We start from the raw sequence: 22,020 nt of genomic DNA on the forward strand, positions 1-22,020 counted from the left end.
GATTAGAAAAAAAGCATAAGAATCATAGATGGGAGTTCATTGTTGAATTCAAAGAAAGAGCCGTGCAAAGTTTAGTCCGTTAATTTGCCCACTTTTAGCAAAGTGGTCCCCAGCTGCTCTAATTCAGCACAGATCCACCATGTTTGAATCGACATCAGTTACTTCATCTTCAGTTCCACATTTTCTTTAATGCCTTGATTCCCTTTCAAAATCCCCTTCCTCTTTCTCCTGCTTTAACACCCTTCAGTGTTGTTAATGCTAGTTTGCACTGATCTAGAATGGCGTGGAGGGCACCAGTGCTAATCCACAATAGCTTTGTGGTTCAATCCTTCCTATGTTGTTGGTATCCATTCACTTGCACAGACTTAGAAAAACAAGAATCTGTCCATCCCATATACGAGTGAACTGCTTTTGAGGATGTTTACATGCAGGACGTTTGCCATTTATTGAATTACAAAGGTGCAGAACTCCAGAAGATTTTTCCCTCCAAAAGGGTTTGAAGTTCATTACTAGTCCAGACATGTGGTGAGCTGGGTTAACTTACCGAAATCAATAGGGTCAGAAAGAAGACGGATGTGTGAAATGAAACACATGTTTAAAATTGAAGTTGTTTTCTTGACCACTCCTTTAATTCCTCTCCCATTTAATAGATTTATTTCCCCTGTGCTCTGAAGAAGTTTCAAAGCCTAGTAGAAAAGGAGGGGGAGAGAGAGAGGGGGGAAAGTTACCTAAGTCTAGATGGCCTCTAAAAAGAGCTTCTGATGTACATACAAAATCTGAGATAGCAACTTTTCCCACTTCTTTTCTATTGTAGTTTCCTCTGACCTTCCCCTGACCAGTTCCACAGTCTTTGTCACCCATGAACTCCAGATGTCTGGGAAGCCATCAGCCAGATGGGGGGGGGACCATTCTAAGGCAGATTCCTTGTTGACTGAAAAAAAGAGCTGCTGCAGCCTATACCAGGTGTAAGCACCAGCTGCCCCTCTTCCCCATTTCTAGGCATCTTGTAAGATTGATTCATTTTTATTTACAGCTTCACTATTGCTACAAGAATGTCTGAAGTTCATACAACAGAATAACAGTACAGCAGCATGGTGGGTTAACCCCAGTACCTGCTGGCTCACTGACCCACAGAGCCGCTCTCGCTCACTTCCCCTGGTGGGACAGGGGAAGAGGAAAGGAAGAGTAAAAGAAAGAAAACCTATGGATCGAGATAAAAAATGTTTAATAAGCAGAAGAGAGGAGGAAGAAGAGATAAACAAAACAATTGATGCAAAGGCAGTCACTCACCACCTCCCATGGGTAGACTGATACCAGCCAGTCACCGAGCAAAAAAGATGGCTCATCTCCCAAAAACCCCTCCTCTCCCTTTTTTTTTTTTTTTTTTTTTTTTTTTTTTTTGCTGAGCCTGACGTTATAATGCATGGAATAGCTCTCTGTTTAGTTTGGGTCATCTGCCTGGTTGTGTCCCCTCCCAGCTTCTTGTGCACCCCCAGTCTATTCACTGGGAGGGTAGAGTTGCAGCGTGAGAAACAGAAATCCTTGATGCTGTGCAAACACTGTTCAGCAGTAGCTAAAATGTTAGCACTATTAGCATTGTTTTGGTCACGAATGGAAAACACAGCACCATCCAAGCTGCTATGAAGAAAATTAACTCCATCCCAGTCAGACCCAGTACATACAGCCATAATGTAATTAATAAAACATACTCATCCATCTGATCCTCATGAAATCTTACGCTTTGGGGGTTTTTTTTTTGGTCTTTCCACCTCATAGTTTCAGTAGTGACAGGGGACTACTTTGTAAGCTGGCATGAACCACTCTTTTCAAATATCTTTCACTCACTTCAGAACCTTGGAAAGGACGAGCCAGTGTTGGCAGTTGTCTGGGCTGGCTGAGGCTTTGTGGACCTTGCTCCTGCCACCCTCCAGTCTCTCGGCCATTTATAGCAACAGCCGTGGATGCCCTAAATATGTCAACCTGTGCAGGCAGGAGAAGGCATTTGGCTACCTGGGTGCATTTACTTACAGTTCAGCTATTCCCCATCTCCTCTATCACAGGAATGAGACTGGCTGGAAGCACTTGGCAGATGGGATTTGGCCCAAGAGCTGCACGTTAGGCTTAAGTATATTGCTTTCAGCATCTTCCTGCTCATAATGTACGTTTCTTTTATGTGAACTTCTGGAACGTGTGTCTGTAATTATTATGGCCTTTCAGCAGTCCCTCTTAAAAATACTGATGCCAGTCACACTAGGAATACCCCATGAGCCTGCCATATGAATTACCATACCAAACTAGTGGTGTTTATTGATGTTGCTTTCTCAAATGCTGGGTAGTATCTGGGAGTGGGTTTACTGGGTGGGAATTTAAAGACTTGCGGTTCCCTTTGTTCCCAGTTAGCTTTGTCTTGTGTGGCACATATTCCATGTCTCATGGTAGGATAAAGATAGATTATTCCATGGATTTCCAGTTGCTTTTGCAACTCTATGCATTTCTAATGAGTATGTGATAGCCTATAAAAATCGGCCAGCTAATCTGTAGCTTGTACTCTGCTATGAAACAAGTCTTCCGAATTTGAGGAAAGCAATCACACATGTTAAAATAAAAAGTACATACAACTCTAAAGCATAAATCATTTAGACCGAAGTCAAAGTATTAAGATGTCAAGTTGTGCAGAAGATCACTGTGGGACTTTAGATAAGAAGTAACTTCTTCCTATTGCAACCATTTTGCATCAGGAGCCTGGCTTTCAAAGGTGTTGCTGTTACCATCAACTTGGCTGAGAACTGTGGATGTACACCATTCCTAAGTAGTGTTAACACCTCAACAATAATAAATGTCAGCTGTTGCTCCTGAAGTAACAACTGATCTGCAGATTGAGTTGTGCTTTCATAAGGATGTACAAATTCTTTCTGTTGCTTTATGTAGCAAAGCACCTTCCTGAGACATTTGCATGAGTTACTTTAGCGAAGTGGGTGACAGCGAAGCAAAATGGCGTGAATTCTTCATGGGGCGAAATGGCTCATGGGAGTGAACTAAAGGTGCCCAAAGTGCTCATAGGTGGCAATTTTAGGTTTGCAGTAGAGTCAGTTGGCAAATCAGTGTTCATTTTTGGTTCCCTAATTGTTCTCAGTGAAAGAAGATGATGTCGGCTGATAGCTTGAAAAGCATCTGTTAACACTTCATACTCTAGTACAGTGTAAAAGTATTAATCGGATCAAAAAGGCTAATTGGAGACAGAGTTCTTCTAACCAGCCATGGATTCTTCCTCTAGAACCAGATATTCCTTGAATGCTTACACAGACATTCTCTTTTTCTTTCTCTTACAGGATTATACCATTCCACTTCATATTTGTGTATTGTTGCACATGCTTTTCACTTTAATAAAGGTTTTTAAGGCTCCCCAGGGAAATTTTTCATGAAACATCAGTCCATTACAGATTGGATCACAAAACATTTTTGAATAATTTATCTTGAGCTCAGTATTTCTACCATAGGTATTCACTTTTGCAAGCCTCACTTTCTCTGATGCAGTAAGTCAAGAGATATTTTCAATCTATTTAATCCCAAAGCTTTCCTCCTTTTTATCAAGATTTTTCCTTTCTGAATACTATGATTTACTTGTATTACTGTAATGCCCAGAAATCCACGTGCAAAACCACTAAGATAGCCTTATTTGGAAAAAAGCTTACATCTAAAGTACGTAAATTGAGCCAAATAAAGAGATTTTTTTTCAGATTAAAAATAAGAAACTATACAAAACACATTATAAGCATACTTATAAATAAATTAAACCTGGTATTCAGTATAGCAAGCAACATAAGGAAGCTTTCAGTTACAGCAGTGTAGTGCATATACGAGCTCTGTTGAAGCAAGTCACTGGTATGTACCTTAGGATCTGATATCGCTACATCTGCATTCACAGGTGTCGTGTTTTAAGAAAATCTAGAGTTTAAACAAAATTCCTCTTAAAAACATTATTAAAAGCATTCAAAACGATCTTTTTTCACCACATACTATGTAACAGTTTTGTTTATGCAAATGCTATTTAACGTTTACCTTGTAGCAAAGGGTAGGCCTCTTCAGTAACTTCTGACAGTGTTAAGTAAAAGTTTTTATTTCCAGCTCATGTCTTCTATTTTCAGGCAACAGTGAGAATCACAGGAATCAGAAAGTACATTTTAGCATGTCTGATTAGTAGAAAGTTTCTCTAGACACTTCAACATTACTAAGAAATTGGACTTGATCCTAAATCAGCTGACCTCCTGCAATCTAGAGTTGGTTACAGTGTAAATGAGTGGCTTCAGATGAGAAGCAGCCCCCATAATTATCCAATAATTTGTTTCCTGGGGTCTTTTTTGCAGTTCTTTTCAGTAAGTTGCTCTGAAACACATTGCTATGGTTCCTTCTGAAATGTGAGAAAAGTGAAAAGTATCTGCATTTAAATATTCCATCCCCAGTAATGTTAGCATAGCTTATACATTAACATGATCTTCAGACAGACTATACTCCTATCCTTGATTTCATCAGGGTGACCTTCATTTGCAGTGTGTGGCTTGATCTGAAATGAAATCTGAAATGCGTTGGCCCTCTAAAGCCCATGCCATCTCATAACCTGGCCTCAGTGACAGGTTTGTCTTTAGAAATTTGTCCATATTCATCCTATTTTGGTGAGAAACAAAGAAAGGATTTTTGTTAGATTTGCTTGATGAAATTTGGAATAAGAATGAAGAAAGATTTTGTCTGAAAAATCAATAGTTTATTCAATGTGGTGCAGGACTAAAATTTATCTAGGACAATTGGTGTAATTTAGTTTTACTAGGTGTTGCATTGCTTAGTGAAGATAGCCAGAAGTATCATGAAGTCCACATGTCTTGATTTATCTACTTTTGATCTTTCAGAAACAACATTTTTGATGCACCCATCCTCACACTTACACACAGCACATACTCGCTGCCTATGAAAATCAATCAGCAGTGGAGCTGTGTCATTTACTGACAGAAAATAGAATTTTCTTGGCATGAGACCCACAGTTTAGGGCAAGTCAGTAATCAGAGAACTACGGACATGTAGCAACACTACCAGATCCATAAATAAATATTTCACAGGAACAGTAATATGATGGAATTTGTACACAAAGAAATTCACTTAATGCCCCAAGTGCATAACCTATAGCAAAATACTTAACTCCAGAAAACAAGGCAAGGTGGCTTGGTTATTTTACTAGACTGTTTAGGCCTAAGTCCTGCTCTTGTCTCCCTCACTGTCTGCTTTAACACCTCTGAGAATCTTACCCTTGCTATAAACTTTTTTTTTAATAGTAGCTCATTTTCTTTGACATTATCTTATATGCTTCCTCTATCGCTGCTTAAATCAAACAGCTACTCAGCTACTGTTGGAACCTGTAAATCCTTGGTCTATTTGAGTGATACAGTCATAGTAAGAAAGCAGAGGTAGCTGTGATATGAAGCAAGTAGTAATATAGTAGTATAGTAATATACCAGTGAAATTTATATAGTGAGGTTCGCTCGGCTAGAAGTGCCATCCCACAACTGTTGAGTTTCATGCAGTTCTGCCATGTCTGATACAAGCACTTACCTGTTCAGCTGTAATTTAGTTATCACCTTCCTCGACTGTAGGGCACTGTATGTTCCTCCAGTCTTTTTACGATGGAAATGTTTGTTCATTTCTGACTTACCACTTTTAGCTAATTTCTAACTTTGTACTTCATAACTGGCAGCTCACTTTCCATTCCAACACAACTCCTACGAGAGCCCAGACTGCAGACAAGATACCCATGAGTGGAGAACAGTCATTCCTTCAGCGGTCTGTTGAGTGTAATTTGATACTACCTGCCATCACAGGTTGTTTGGTCAATCAGGTTATGCTTGCTCTTCTTCTGGTAGGTTTGGCTGCTTCTCCATATGTTGGCAGGAAAGCTGAAAGGACCAGGGATCTTAGTTAGGTATGAGCTTCTCCTCTATTCTCCAGCCTGTCAAGAATTTCATTCCCTCAGGCAATAAAAAAAATTCCACTATGGTTAAGAACATAATGATTGGGGAATTCTTCCACTGGTTTTAGCACAGGAGAATTTCTTCTTTCCTCTTCTGTCCTCAAAAAACCTGGAGCCTCCTGCTGGCAAGTATTATTTGACTGCATTTAGTTTTTCTGGAGTGAGATCTGCTAGATCATACGCAGAGAGAATGAAAGACAACGCGTAAGAGTAGATGTTAATATTTCTGCATTACTTAGAAAAAGATAGTAGTGCTCTTTCTAAAGGTGCAATATAAAGCACAATTTGCAGACAAATTGTCGTTAAGTTTGCTGGTTGGATGAATCAAGTTCTAGTAGAAAATTAGCTAGTGAAAATGTATTTTCTACAAATTGCTGGAAAGACTTGGTCAATTTACCAAAATGGAAGGAGTAGACAGAGGGCACAGGAGGGGAAAAGCTTTCCTGGGTCATAGATTCTGATCTGCTGATTCAGGATCTCTCTTAACCTCATTAACAGTTTGAACCAGTGATAATGATTGTTTTGAACCCTGCAGTGAGGCAATGGGAAATCGTTTACTAGAAAAAGTTAAATGCTGAAAATTATCCCACAGAATAATATTGTATTAGAACATTGATCAGCAGAATTGATCTCAGCGTAAGTCTTTCCTCTCAACATGGTAGAAAGCAATGATTATTTCTAGTTGAAGCAATAGCAGAAAATGCATAAAATCAGTTGCAGGCCTTAAACTATCAACAATTATCAATATTTAGCTGATCTCCAGAGAGTTCTCTATGGGCTCAGATTCCCTTTCTGTGACGGCAGTGAGCCTTAGAAATGGTGATTTAGGAGTGTAACTTACCTTAGAGTGGTCAGGATTTCACCTGAAGGTGGAATTTCTCTTTTCACTTCACCTTTCCTGATCCCTATGGAGCACTGGGGGTGAGCAAGAGACATCCCTGTGTGGACTGTCATCTCTGATCTTGGTCTGAGGTCTTCCCTTTATGTGTGAATTTAGTCATGAATCTCTTGAAATCAGGCATCAGACGGATGCTTTGTCTTCATTGCAGAATTTGCTTAGGTTCTTAAACTTAACTCTCTCATGCCTTTGCTCACAGTCCTCTTGCCAGAGCTTGGTTGTGACTTTATCTACGGACCAACAGATTAGTGTTGCTTTTACCCAACCTCGTAACCCATCCACTTTGCAGGGCAGATGCACTTCAGTGCTCAGAGTCCTGCAGCGCCTTCCCACAATTCCCTTTCTGGGCTTTGAAGTACTGCAAAGCTCTTCTGTTATTCGCACAGTGAAAGATACAAAGTGGTTCAGCTTACTGACCCCCAGTTCTGCTCTTCTGACATTTGCTGCTACAAGGAGGCTGCTTTTCAGCTCTCGTTCAGACATTATTAAATGGTAAGTACTATCTCTCATTCCCTATCTCTACCAGAGCAGATGAAGCCAATGGGGCATCAAAATGACACAAAGAGTCTGTTAAATGTGTGACTCCCATCGACCTCTCCTTTTGCAGGGCTCTAACCTTCTCCTCTGTTACTGTCACTGGCACTATTTTATGGTCACTGATGCGATGCCATTCCTGTCTCAGGGATGTGATGCTCCAGCTCAGCTTTTCCTCAGAATCAACTAGACTGCAATCCCAAAAAGTGTTCCACCAGTCTTGCTTTTCTCAGGGCACATAGAGAAAGTGGCAGTCTCCTCCTCTGCCTTGACCTTCCCCCAGCACAGTTTACTTCCCTAATCACCCCCTAAAGTAAGGCCTACAGCAGGCAGTAGATTGCAACATGGACTGAACTAGATTCTCATCAGTGCCAGATCCTCCAGTAATCACTGAACTGTGAGTGTTCCTCCTCTGAGGGGCCTGGGAGTCTGAGACACTAAGGTCTGGCTGGAATTATTCCAGGACCTGTACACTAGCCCATGTCATCTGCCTGGGACACTCAGCCCTGACAAGAATGTGGGAGTCCCTGTGTTCACCTTCTCATTAGTCCTCAGAGCCCAGGTTGCTATTTATCTGGTAATAGAAATCTGAGCTGAAACTATTGTAGGTTTTATGCTTATTAACAAATTTTCACCTCCTCGCTATTCATATAGGGCTTTACTGATATTTTGTTAGTGATGACACTGACATATGTCAGATTCTGCTCCTGGGAGAAGACAAAATCCTCAAAATGTATCTCCTCAATTCTTTTACTTCAGACATTCACAAGTCATCTCTGGCATAGCCCACTCCTTTGGCAGGGCGTCAAGACTGAGGATAACACAACCTAGCTGCTATCTTGAACAGATCGATATCTCACTAAGGCAGTGGTCAGAGACTCCCCACGTCTCAGGAGACACGAAAGACCATTGATTCTGATCTGATTGCATAGATGCAGAGTCTCTAATTCCAAATCTGCCAAAAAATGTAATGGAATTGCACCTACAGGAAGAGGAGTTATCTTGTGACCCGTTGCTGTTACGTGATCTTCAGCCTCATCTTTCCATTGCTCATATTGATCTCCTTGTTTTTCTATTTTTTTATTAGTACTTTCATCGGATGCCAAGAGGGAGATGAAAAATAAGGGTTGCCATACACTGAAATAATAAATTCCTCAGAGCCTGAGCAGGTTTTGAGATCTCTTCATATCTTCATCTATTAAAGTTGCTAAACCCTGCATTAAAGTGCTATCCAGGGTGATAAATTAATGGATGTATCCTGAGTGATGACCACAGAAATAGACATTAAGCAATGCAAAGAACTATTATGCCACTCCATTGAAACAATTATTCAGGAAACCATCTGATCAGCATGATTCCTGACAGAACATCAGTGATTTAGAGAGGGAATCTTCCGTTCCACAAATAAGCAATAATCTAAGAATGAGGAAAACCTACCTAGATGCATTAGCTGTAGTCATCTTTCTTCTACTATCAAGCCTCCCTTTTCTGAGCACATTCTAAGAGAATCTAGCCAAAAGCTGACTACAGGCTTATGTAGTGAAGCTAATATCCTAGACTCAGCACAACTTGGATTCAGGCCAGTGCATTAAGATGGAAACACCAGTGTGGCCCTGAGTGAACATATTCCTAATGGATAAGGGGTGAGCATCGTTTTAATCTTTTTTCATCATCTTTGACCTCTCTGCATTATCTGAAACCACTGGCCATGAGATAACCACTATTTCACCTGACAAAATTATTCTTTCCCCTAAAAGCGGCACGAGGGACTGGAGGAATGTGCTAAAATGGCCTCAATTGTTCAGGGACACATATTAAATACTGAAGGAAAACATCACTTTTTCTACTAAATTTCTACTTTGTGTAGTCCGACAACTATCAAGCATGGGGCAAACTGGTTAGATGACCAAAGTTAAAATACCAGGAACATATAGAAAAAATGAAGGTCTACTTTTGGTTTACAGCAAGTAAACGAAATTGGTCAGAGTTTGGGTGAGATTAGCATATAGTGAAGAAAAACTGGCAGAGGCTGCCTACAGTAGGGCAGAGAAAAGAAAAATGTTTTGAAGAACTTGCAGTTATGGGGCAGCATCCTTTTGCCACGCATGCTGTCAGAATAGACCAGTTCATTCTGGGGAGTTCTAGGAGTGTGCCTGAATTCCTCGTTGTGTCTACGCTCTTGTATCGTAGCATCTGTATCTTCATTTAGCAATGTTTTCCATTATTATGATGTATCTGCAGTTATTTATGCTTCCTGTCACCTCCTGGCTGCACTACAATCCCTGGGCAGAAAGCCTGCAGAGCCTAGGAAACCCTAGCTCGTACAGAACGCCCCAGCACGTCTCTTCAGCAGCACATGCTGCTATGAATGAGTGCAGCTCATGAAGCCTGTTTTCTGCTTTCTACACTGGGTTCCTTTAGGCTTTGTAGTTATACTGGTCTTTGTTTTGAAGATGTTTTGCTTCTCTGGCACAATAAATTCCTGCCAGCTGAAGTGGGAGGGAGATGGAACTTGCTGGGTCAGTGGCTGTGAACTCCTCCATGTTCAAAGGACCACTGCAAGTGTTAACACATTCCATCGCAAGCGCAAGACACATTCTTTTTGACTCTGCCTTTTGTGAAATAAATACACAAGTTATATGTTTGGACAAGCTAACAAAACTTTCCTGAGCTAAATCACTCCACACTTCTTCCTCTAGAATGAAACTTTTTTCTGAACGTGCTTTCACCTCCAGGAAAGAGGCTAAGAAGGTAGTTGTGGCAGGTGATAGTTACATTGCTTAATGGAGCACAAGTAGTCAGTGGGTTGATAACATAGTGATGAGCAGGGTATAACAGTGCACATAAACCAGCATGGTACAGCAGGGTTAAACCCTGCAAAGTCATAGTTTGGGTCCCTACAGAAGAGTGGAGCACCAAGGGGGACAGAGTAGCTCTGGATCCCCGGACCGAGGCAGCTTTTGTCTGGGATAAACTATCGGTGGTGCCACTCACTTGACGTAACTCTGCAATGAAAGTATACTCCAAGTAGAAGGGTCTGCTCCAGTTAGAAGCATCCTCCTCAATAACAATATCCTGGCTATTTCATACCTTTGTAGGTAGGAGACACAAGACAACCCATTTACTAAATCTAAATTCAAATTCAGGACAACAATTAAAAACTAAGTGCTAGTGTTAGAGAAATCTATGCAGTTATTTCAGGTGTGAAGAGTTTAATCTTTAGGTTTATTTCCCTGAGGATTGACCTTATGTATGTTAAAAAAGACACTGTAATTATAAAGTAAGTGATAAGCATCAAATGAATTGTTACAGAACCCTTTTGTTGACTTTATTCCACGATAAGGAGCAGTTGCTGTGTGACCTTGAATATGGCCAAATAACTCATGCTAAACGCATTGCTACAAAGATGGTATTTTGGCAGGGCTTTGATGTAGGTCATTTTATTACCAGGCTGAATCAAACTACAAACTGATCTTAAACTCGTGCCAAGAATGCTAATAATAAACTGATCAATGAGGTGCTGGATTGTTCAAGAGAATTGGTCAAGGGAAAATGCAGACATAAAAGTCTGGAATTCCAAAGGTTGAACTGCTTGGGCTATTATGCTGGGAGGAATTACATTCCTTGCATTAGTACAAGTTTTCTTTACTCCAGGGGCCTTTAGCTGAGTGTTGAACAGGACCGTGTCAGAGAGTATATACTTATCTTTATTTTTCTTGACCTTTCTGTGCAAGTAATTTTTATAGTTCCATTAACTAGTAAGATCATTTGCAAACCACTGTACAAAGTATATTGTGAAGAATGCCTTGGGGACCATTGTATCCTGTTATGTTGAATGTTAATAGAATGAAAAATTAATTTAGACTCTCAAGATTAGAGCAAGGCAAGACATTGCTTTTATAGGGGAAATTCAAGATTTTATTCGCTATGGTAAAACTTTAGAGTTGTACCCTAATATGACCTTTATATGGACCTTTATAGGCCTGATTCTAATCAGACAGTGCAGGAGCCTGATTATTTGCCTCCTTGAATAAAATGGCTTATATCAAAGCTTCCTCTTTAAAAAAGGGGGATTTCTGTGCCCCCCATGTATGGGATTCCTCCTATGTAATTTCACATCTTTAAATGACTATATGCTAGTGAGCTCATAGCTGCTTGTTTAGCAAGTTAATAAACCAGTGATGAGAGAACCCACAGTTCCAAGGAGTGTCTTTGCCCTACTTGACTCTTTAATTGCTCATTAAACATTGTCATCTTCAGCTATATGGGACTTCAAAACACCTAAAAAAAGGTGCTGTTCTCTGTAGTAATTTTTTATATTTTGCATGTCACTGATTGCTTTAGAATGAGAAATACTATCTTGAGTCTTGCTTGTCAGTCTCACGTAGAACTCTTCCCAAGGGACTGGAGCACTACTACAGAAGTCAGCACTTCTGTCCATAGACAAGCAATTAAGTAAACATTATTAGCTTAATTAGTCATTATTATTTCATATTTATGTTAACATAGTTAAGGTGTGAAATGTTTGTGCGGCTAAATCAGCTAAATTTAGACCAGTAATGAGCAGGAGTTTTGCTATTTGGAAGAGCAAAGAAATAATTCACCATCAACCTTCTTGCTCACAAATTATGCCTTGACCTGGGAACCTGGCCTAGATAAAAGGATAAACATTTTTACAGTTTTACATGTAAGAATGATTTATTATTGTAAATGCCCATACACAGAACAGAAAAATCTCAGTTTTAATTTCCATACCTCTTATAAAACTTATGTGTAAGAGTTACATCCATGAGAATCATATTCTTAGATAAAGCTATACAGGGCAGAATTTTCAAAATATCCCTATCCCACCATACTGTATATCTTTTAGTGCACTGTACTTTTAATACCAAATTATAAGTTTGTGGCTGTTCTTTATGTGGACTTCTTGTCATGGATAACCAGCCATTTTTAAATGATTGCATAAAAGCATGCATGTCTTTGTTGGAAAAGCTTGTCTTGAATTTCATCTTACAGCCGTGGACTAGGATGCCTCACTGTCTTTAGAAAGCCTAACTCAAGTAAAATAAATGCACAAAAGATTAGGACAATTAGTGACTAGAGAATTAGCTATCAATATTTCATGGCCCCTGCAATACTGTCTAAACATAAGATATGAAATAAGAATAAATTGCACTTTTGACATGCAGCAAACCTAGAAAGCAAATGACTAATCTAGAAAGATCTTGCAGTTGTTATAATGAGGCAACATTCTAAACACTGGTCACGTGTGATTTGATGGATGAAGAGCAGGAAGATTTGTCCCATAGGATTATTCAAAGTTCATTTGTGAACTGAAGTTGGATTTAAATATATTATGAATAGCTTAGTGGGTTTGGTCTGCAATGACCCAAACACAGAATAGGCAGAAAAATGTTTCCATCAACTTTGATGCCAGCCTGAGTGCAGATTCAAGATGTGACCCTACCTGGTAGTCCAAACAGAACGTCAAATACACCAGGAATTGTTCAAATGTACAAAGCGTTGGTGGAAAACACTTGGCCCATGAGCTACCTGGGAACTGAAAGGGTGTTTCATATGCAGGCCCAGTGCAACCTTAAGAAGGTTTGCTGGCTGATTAAAAATGAATTGGGTAGTTCAGTCTGGTTTTCAATGCAGCAACACAAAGCAACTTCCCAAATCAGCTTTGCTGGCCTTGTTTTAGACAGGAGTGAATTAATCTTTGTCTTGGAGTAAGTATTTTGCAGTCCAGCTACAGCCAGTTCTTGGTTAAGTAAGCACAATACCCACATTTCCTATCCGGTTTAAAAACACAGGATATACAGACATAGTATATATATTGTATCATATATATGATATATATATACTATATATATATGTATTTTAACATAGCGATCGCATTGCCACTGCATCATATTCATTAATAACTCATACATGTTAGTCTAGATGAAAATTATGTGTTCCAACTTAACCATCCAATTTGAATCACTGGCAGACCGAGATTTTGGCAATGTCCTGAGTGGTAAAATGGAAATAAGGTGGTAAGCAGTAAAGTTCATCCTTTAAAGTACTTATTCAGTATTGTCTGAGTTCTTTTGTATGCGATTGGCATACCGGCATACACTGGAAAGTAAGGCAGACACCAGAGCAGCACAGAAGGAGAGAAGTCTTAAAACTGGGAGCTGTTCCTAGGCAGGGAGAAAAAAAGGAGCTCGTCCCATGTACGTCTCTAGTCATCTGGCAAGTGAGACAGTAAACCAATCAGTTTTTCAGTCTGAACCTCGAGGATATTGAACTTTCAATAATCCAACAGTGGACAAATGGATACAGAACACTGTAGTTATGGAAAGCTTGATGACCTTGAAAAGACAAGGCTGCGCTTATAGATACTGCATCATGTCGTAAAATTATTTCTTCTCCTTGAGCTATTTTTTACAAATCTATTTTGGATATTAATACACTTTCAAAACTGAGCTCCATTTTATCTTATGAACAGTAGCAACTTGAGTGCAAAAAAAGAAGCTGGTGTTCTGTAGTATAATAATAAGTGTCAGTTTGGTAAAAATTTTATTATGAGGCAAAACTGCTAACCGAAGTAATTTCTGGTGTTAGACTTTTTCATTACAAAGAGCTGAAGTGACAAATGAGTTTATCGCTGCCAAGAGACCTATATTTTATTTTGGTCATTTAGTATTAATTAAATCTTGCAAGTAATTATTTTTTTGTGTGTTTGCTTTGTTTAATATTTTTAAACAAAATAGTGCTCTCTAAGGCATAGTTTACTGTATGTTTACCAACCACTTAATATGTTTACAATGCTGTGTATTGTTTCTTCCTAACAGCACTCTGCACAGAGGAGTGTGTGCATGGAAGATGCGTCTCTCCCGACACTTGTCATTGTGAACCAGGATGGGGAGGGACTGATTGCTCCAGTGGTGAGTAAAGATTATAAAAATGTGATAAAGATATATGCTGCTATCAAAAAAAAGGCCTTAAATAAAGCAGTGGCCTTAGAACTTGGATGCTTTAAGTAGAAAAATGAAGGTTGTCAGTTGGCTATTTTGCAACAATTACTATGTGATAACACCCTTTCCTATGATAATGACTTTCACCTTATTTTGCTTGTTTTTACAAGGAAGTGTTAAATGCAGTGGAGGATGCTCTTAATGCTTTCGGACCTGTTACTGAGATACCAATATAGATAACTTAGCTCTGTTATGAAATTTTTCTCTCTTAAATCTTTACTACAACACATTCATTAAATACTTTGTGGAGTACTTTGGAAAGCACGCTCTCTAGACAGAATCCTTGTCCTGTGGAAGCCAGTGGGAGTTCTGTCATTGACTCTTCATGCAGCCCAGATTCTACCTTCTGACTTGAAATTCACACCCTAAATTATCCATACTGCAGAAGTCAAGGAAATGGTAGAGGTGGAAGCTCTGCAGCTTTTACTAGGAAATTAATTCACACTTGAAGCTTTCAATTCTTCCAGCTGGAGAAGCTGTGTATGTCAAACTCTCTTAATTGGTAATGATAACTTTAGGTCTATGTGATTAGTTCATGCTGGAATGAAACAGCTAGCGTTCTGTCCAGTGCAAACATCAGAGGTGTTGTGTAACACAGGCCCAATACGTTATCGACAGGACAGAAATAAGCTTGTTAACCGAAGTCTATTTGTGCATCAGGCAAGTAAATAAAGCTGCATCGAGAAAGATGCTGCAAGTCATTTACCGAACGAACATTTCATTTTGCTTTTACTTCCTCCCTTTCTCCCAAATTGATTGGGATTTTAAAAAAGAGGCATCATTACCAGGCATAAAGGTAACAGAATCTATAGCGGATCGATAAAGGGAGGCATTCGAAGAGAATAGGAGTGAATTGCGACTGGGGACAAACACCTCCAACGGCTGAAGTCAATGGGGCAGGCTCTTCTCTGGTCAAGTCACTGGTGTTTTGTCTGCAGCTTTGCTGATGTCTCCTCAGTTACAGCAGAAAAGGCAATAGGGAGAGAGCAGGGAGGAAGGGCAGGAAGAAAGGCCATGCTCTGGGGTTTGAAGCAACCTTTGGGATCACCTGACAGGTCGACAAGGGAAAAACAGGGCAGCATAACATACTGAATACCTAACTATAACAATATTTTAAAAAAGAAAAATAGTATCTTCAATTGTAAACTATTGCCTAGAATCTCAGGAATTAATTTTATCCTTTGGTTATTTTTAGTAGTAGATATGTTTAATCTAACAGCCAGTGAGTATTTATATACTTACAGAAGTTAAAAAAATGAGAAACAAAAATAATATGATAACATGGACATACACATATAGATGTATACATTTATACACACGTGCACATGCAGAGTGGCAAGCACTCCATTCTTTGTAATAACGAAGAGAAAAGCATAAGTTGTCAAAGTACAGAATGGTCTCGTGGAATAAAACTACCCAGTGACTCTTATTAAATTGGACTAATCTTGCAAGTGAAGATAAAAAGAAAAAGAAGGTTTTTCCTATATTGAATATTTAGCTTTTTAAAGTAATTAGGAATATTAAAGCACTGACAATGATTGAGATAGAAACATTATTCATAACTTTTATTTCCGCACTGGGCAGCAATCCAGTATATTTCATTTATGAGGCTTCAGCAGTGGAAAGAGAAGTGTTAGCCAATTCCTAAATTAAATATGCCCTGTTAACTTTTATAAATGATAGCCCAGGATTAGCTTCAAAATTTAAGCTTTAATTTTATTAATATAATTACTGTGTTCGCTGGACTCTAGTGCCCATTGTCTTTCATTCCATTTGTTATACACTGGGCAACGTGCGTTCCTGTCCTAAGGTCTGTTCTGAACAAGCACTGTCCAATGTAATGCTTGTAAGTGTGAACGGCATCACAGAAGTCAGCTTTTACTGCAGCTGGGACTGCTGCTCACCTTTATGCTTGACACTAGAAATTTGGATGATTGGCCTCTTCATTGTTAGGGGACTTTGTTTAAATTAAAAGGTATAGAACAGATATCAGCTGAATACAGTACAGTTGTTACTCGGAGTATTTCCAAGAGCGAAGAGAGAAGCTGGGAGCCTTTGCCTAACTGAGGTTAACCGGGTTTTTCAGATACATCGATGGATCCACGTATTGAGTCATGTCTTACTCTTATCCAGTAATAACGTGGAAAACATTTTTCACTGCTGCTGGAATAATGTATTACCTGTGCCTTCTTTTTTCCCTGTTACTTCATTAATATTGGGTAGCTGCTATGAAGGTTTCATGTTTGCAATGACAAATATCATTTGCTGGGTGTTTCTAAATGGCTGGCCCTGTGGGGCTGTGCTCTGGATAAAGTGAAGCTGTTGGCTGTGTGTGTGCCACCCCACTCCCCGTGGGGCCATAGAACTTTCCTATATGGTTCTCAGGATCGGTGATTTTGTTAAGTCACAGGCATACTGCTTTTAACATTGGCTGTTTGAAACTGGCTTACTGGGAAAGGAATTGCTAGCCAAACCACTCCCTTTACATTTAGAAAATCTCCCAGGAACTGTAATTGTTTCCTGAAATCAGTGTTGAGAAATGGAGCCTACCTGACACTGGGGGTTGTCTGTTGTTTACTTGGAAAAGATCTAGGGACACTCACTCTTTTGGAGATGGTATTTCAACACCCTGCAGACCAGACCATTATAACTTTCTAAAAGTTACCTCTAACTTTCATTTGGTTTGAAGGGTGAAATTCAACCATAAGCAGAGCTCCAGCACAAGGTCCAAGTGTCACTTCAAAATCAGAAGTCAGATCCAAATGTTTTTCTTTTTTGATGCGCCGCAAAGACTGCCTATGCCAGGAGAGGGTATGAATTCTGACACTGAGCACAGATTTCCTATGGGGAGGCAAGGTTTTGGTGTTAAATGCAGTTTCCCAGTGTTATCCATTCTCCCTTGGCTGGAATATGCTCAGTTAAATGTTTTGAATAGTTACAGCTACAGCCTTTGGTCATCCAAACAATTTAATCCTCTTTCTCAGACTTTGTTTCATGCTTTCCTAAAACTCAGCCTGTGAGACAGCAATCACAAAACTTGCTATTTGGTGCAGCTTCCTAGTGACTAATCATGGTACTCGTTAGAGTTCATCTGTTGTCAAGGTTAAAAAAACTTCAGATGAATTGCTAAACAATTATAAAAAAACCCTGTGCCATATTCAGCTCTGCATGCCTCTATACCTGTGTTTTACTGCATGCTGTTGTACATCTGTCGATGCCCGCAGGCCTAGCCTTGATTTCATGCTATAAAGCTGCAATATATTAAGGCTTGATTACCATAACAATAAAAAGAGAAGTAATGAGGTATTAACTAAAGAAGCTCTTGAATAAAATGTTTTCAAGGTTTTAATGGTGCTAAAAATTAAAAGGAAAAGTCTTTAAAAGAACCCCATACCTTTTCCCTTCCCTTTTAACTTGTTTTATAAAAATCATGCTCATTTTGTCTATGCAGTCTGCACTGTTATTTTTTTGAATACAAAGGAAAATTGCAAATGCTCTGTGTGAACTTACCTGCTCACCTGTCCAATTATTTCAAAGCAATTAACTTCAAACAGTATGATATACTGGCTTGAAGTTCTGGTAGGAATATAATTGACTGTTGGTGGTTACCTGGCCTCTTCTGGGTCTTGGTAATAGCCATCTGTATGTGCAAGCCGTTAGGCCCCAATCCAGCAAAGCACTTAAGCATATCCTTAACTTGACACATGAGTAGGATTTTTCATCTGCTTTAAGTTAAGCAGGTGTTTAAGGTTTTTTTCTGAGACAGTTTTGAAGAAACAGCTAAAAAAGCAGTGAAATCTAAACAAGCCTCTCATTGGATTCATCAGGCCTATAAGGAATAAGGGGGTCTTTCTTTCAAAATGCTAAAACTCAGCAGGCAATATTATCGAAGACCATTTGTACTCTCATGAGCATTTTTCATTGTGGGGACGTTAACAGAAATCTTAGTGGTTAGAAGGGCATTCCCAAAATAGTGGACAACAGGTGGGAAAAAGAAAGTTTGGAGCAAGAGCCCCGAGTTAAAAGCAAGAACCTTTCAAAATTGTGTGCGCCAGCTTGAGAAATTTCAAAGTAAACAAGCACAGAGGTTGTAATGAAAAAAATAAAGTGGTTTTGAAAGTGTTTGCTTTGCTATTAGTTTCAGGAGAAAATTTAGTACTTGCCCAAAGTGTAATTAAAGAGATGTTGGCATAATAATACCAAACCATCTTTCTTCATGCTATGTCACCTGGGGGAGAGAGATTATAATATTGCTGTCTGGCATAGGCTGATCAGTAATGTACACATATGGATAACATAGTTTTCTTTGGAAAGGATGTTTGGTACAAACTGTCATTAAGAGCAAGAACCTATTTCATCTTTATCTCTGTGTCAAAAATAGCCAAGGTCATAACAACAGGCAAGTGTAACATCACAGCAAGATCACATTTAAGGGTATAGCCCTAGAGCAGCTGGAATGCTTCAGTTCTGAGGCTTGTGATGAATGAAAACTGCAGATACTTTTTACATCTGAAGGGGGGTTGCTTGACAAGCTATGGAAAGCAACAGTAGAAACCTCAGGAGAAAAAGAGAGTATTTTAAAGTGAGTCTGTGGTGTTTTTCAGGCTTGATATTGGCTTCCATGTTCTCAAAATGCTTTGAACTATTTCCAAAGAAGAAATAAGGTTCAAAGGAAAGATTCCTAGTTTGTAAATACAGGCTCAACCAAAATTCAGCCTGATGTCAGGGAATGATCTGCCAGAGTCATTAGTTAATTTTTTTCCTCAGGTTTTTAGGATGGGATTGACTGGAAAACCACCAAGGTCCACCAAAGAGGTGCAAGGGTGCAAGACCTCAGCTGTTCTAAACTCTGAGCGGGCTGCTACTTAGACTCAGGGCCTGTCCCTGAAGGACATCTGTCCATGTTTCGCATATGGGAATTTGTCTATGCTGGGGGTTTGTATCACAGTGACTGTTGTATCTAAGTGCCAAATGAGGTGACAGAACCAGGTGCAATGGTCCTGGTTCCACCAAAGCCCATGTATTTCATTTGTCACTCTAGTTGTTGAGTTTAGGTGCAGTTTCTAAAGATCTGTTTGAAGTTGTGAAATTTCAGTCGGGATTCAGGCTTAATTACTGCTTTAGCCAAAACAGAATTTCATATCCATAGCATGTGGACTCTGAAGTTTTAATACACTTTTCATTTAAGCCAAGCTCAAATTGCAGCTTAATTCTGATGAGATTTGCAAACTCAACCGCATCGTGCAAAGAGATGCAAATGTATAAAAACAAGCTCCAATGAGGAGTTCATACAAGGATCTTTCCATAGCAATTACAGAGTAGAAGTGATTTCTCTCTCTTACATTTCTAACAATTTGCTCTTCCTGAAACTTAAAAAATATCCAACTCCCTTCAACCACTGCTGAACTGGTGTAATCAGGTAAACAGCTTGTGTTTAATTTTTGCCTCTGCTGGATGTTGGGCCCACGCACTCGGGCTCGCGTACCCAGGTTGCATGTGTTAGGCAGTCTCTGTAGCAGCATATCTTCATGGGCCCAGCCTACGCAGGACAGCCTGTAACCAGGGAATAAAAATGTAAACACAAGCTGCTGTTCAGTGCAGTTAGTAGCACAGCAGCATGTCCTGTCTATATTTTTACACAGATAATTTGGCTGCATTAAAATGGGCTAATCCATCATTTTTCATTCTGTGGGAATATTTTGTCTCTTGCTTGAAGCTGTTAATATCTACTCAATTGTTTGTGGCAGTTTCTCCTTACTCTGTTAGAGGTATGACAGTATCCTCTAAGCTTCCTTGAGTTAACTGCTTTGGAGGTGCAGCAAGCTTATGGAAAGGTATGAGAGTCATATTAGCCTTGGCTTTTCCCACAGTCACTGGGCTGAGCAAAGGGAAACAGTTGATTCTGAAAAAGGAAGAATAGATCCAAGATTTACTTAGGGAAGAAATTGCTTTCTACACTTCTTCTGTGTGATTCACTGGTGATGAATAGATCAGTTGCCAGTTGTCCTAAGACTTGTACTAAAGTGAGTGAAAAATAGAAATTCAGCACCCTATCTTCTTTTACTTTTCACCTTCATCTTCATCTTCCCAGTCAGAGTGTGGGAAAGGACTTCCTTCCTTAAATCAGCTGGTTGCGTCTAAAGCCAGGGAAGTGACAGATGATTTCCCCCCGGCAGTCCCAGCCCTCCTTTGAGACTGCCTCTTTTGAATGATGGTGAAGAGTCAATTGAGCTGACCTGACTGCCTGCTTCAGTCCATGGAGTTCTGTCTTCCAGTGTGTGCCGTTGCTCTTAGGGCTTGATCTAGCAATGTACTTCATGCATATGAATAGTCTTTTTCAAGTCAATAATGAACAACCTATATTATTTAAGTTAGATAAATGCTTAAGTCATTATCCGAATGGGAACTTAAGAGATGAAGGGGGAAAATCAGGTTGATGAGGATCTCATTTAGGGACCAAGAGTTATTGAGTATCATCCAGTCTGAGCAATGGCAGGTACTTCTTTCAATGAACTAACCCCACTGTCAGCTTCACCAGTATCAAGAAAGATAAGCTCAAGCCTAATGTCAGGTCTCCTGCAGAGCAGAGCATGATACACAGGTCAATGATATGAACATACTCCTTAGTTCTAGACAGAGATGATGTTTTGACCCACCACATAGGTGCGTACCAGAGGATAGAGATGCATTAAGAAAATAACTTGGATACGTAGTGTAACAGGCTTCCAGATGTCTAATAAAGATTTCTAAAAAATGTTAAATGTTGTCAGAGTAAGTCTGCACAATTATATGTAATTATTACAGTATTACCACAATCGTCTCCTCTGTTAAAGCATCCAGTTCTTTCCATGCTTGGCTGCTTTGGTTTAAGAGGTAAGCCCATAATGAGTTAAATGCTGGAATGAATATTCATATAACATTCAGATGATCTGTTAAAACCATGCTTCCCATTTGTACCCAGAGTAGTAGCTGATGAGGCTGCAGCATGCTGAGGGTTTGTCTTCTAAATTGGCCTAAAGTAGCAACATCATTTTGGAATTTTTCTCTTGATGTTATCTTTCTGTGTACACAGGCTTTCTCTCTATGCTACTGTAAAGACAGTGACTGTGTGGATCCATACTGGGACTGCTGGGGTTTGTGGTCAGCTCCAGTAGTCACCAGACATGCCTATGTTGATCTGGTCTTCAAGTGCTTAGCTGGGAATAAAAGACATACGGAAAGGAGTCTTTCCTCATCTAGATAAATGATACATTGAAAAGCCTGTATGCTATATAATTAATAACCAACAATTTTATAATTTTGATATATTTATAAATATGCATTGCTTTAAGGCATATAGCAGACAAATGGGAGGTGAGAGGACAGATTTAAGACCTAATGGCTATCTGGGCATATCACCTCTCTTTTACCCCACCTCCAGCCCCTGGTGAGCTGTATATGAGAAGTGTGGAAATTCTGTTCTCCATGTAACCGAATTATTAGGCAGCTGTATATGCTGGGTATCTGGAAAATCAGTCTACTGGTTCTCTGAATCCAACACCGAATTCCTG

General features: G+C 39.5%; 1 protein-coding gene across 1 annotated transcript in view; it reads left to right on the forward strand.

Annotated features, from left to right (window-relative positions):
* Positions 1–22,020, forward strand: part of MEGF11 (multiple EGF like domains 11) — a 192,980-nt gene that overhangs the window by 6,386 nt on the left and 164,574 nt on the right. The window contains exon 2 of the mRNA XM_035902339.1: positions 14,288–14,380. Coding sequence (XP_035758232.1) covers positions 14,288–14,380 — 93 coding nt within the window. The remainder of the gene's footprint in view (positions 1–14,287; positions 14,381–22,020) is intronic.

This window comes from Egretta garzetta, unplaced genomic scaffold (genome assembly GCF_000687185.1).
Source record: "Egretta garzetta isolate BGI_Z169 unplaced genomic scaffold, ASM68718v1 scaffold769, whole genome shotgun sequence".
Taxonomy (NCBI): Eukaryota; Metazoa; Chordata; class Aves; order Pelecaniformes; family Ardeidae; genus Egretta; species Egretta garzetta.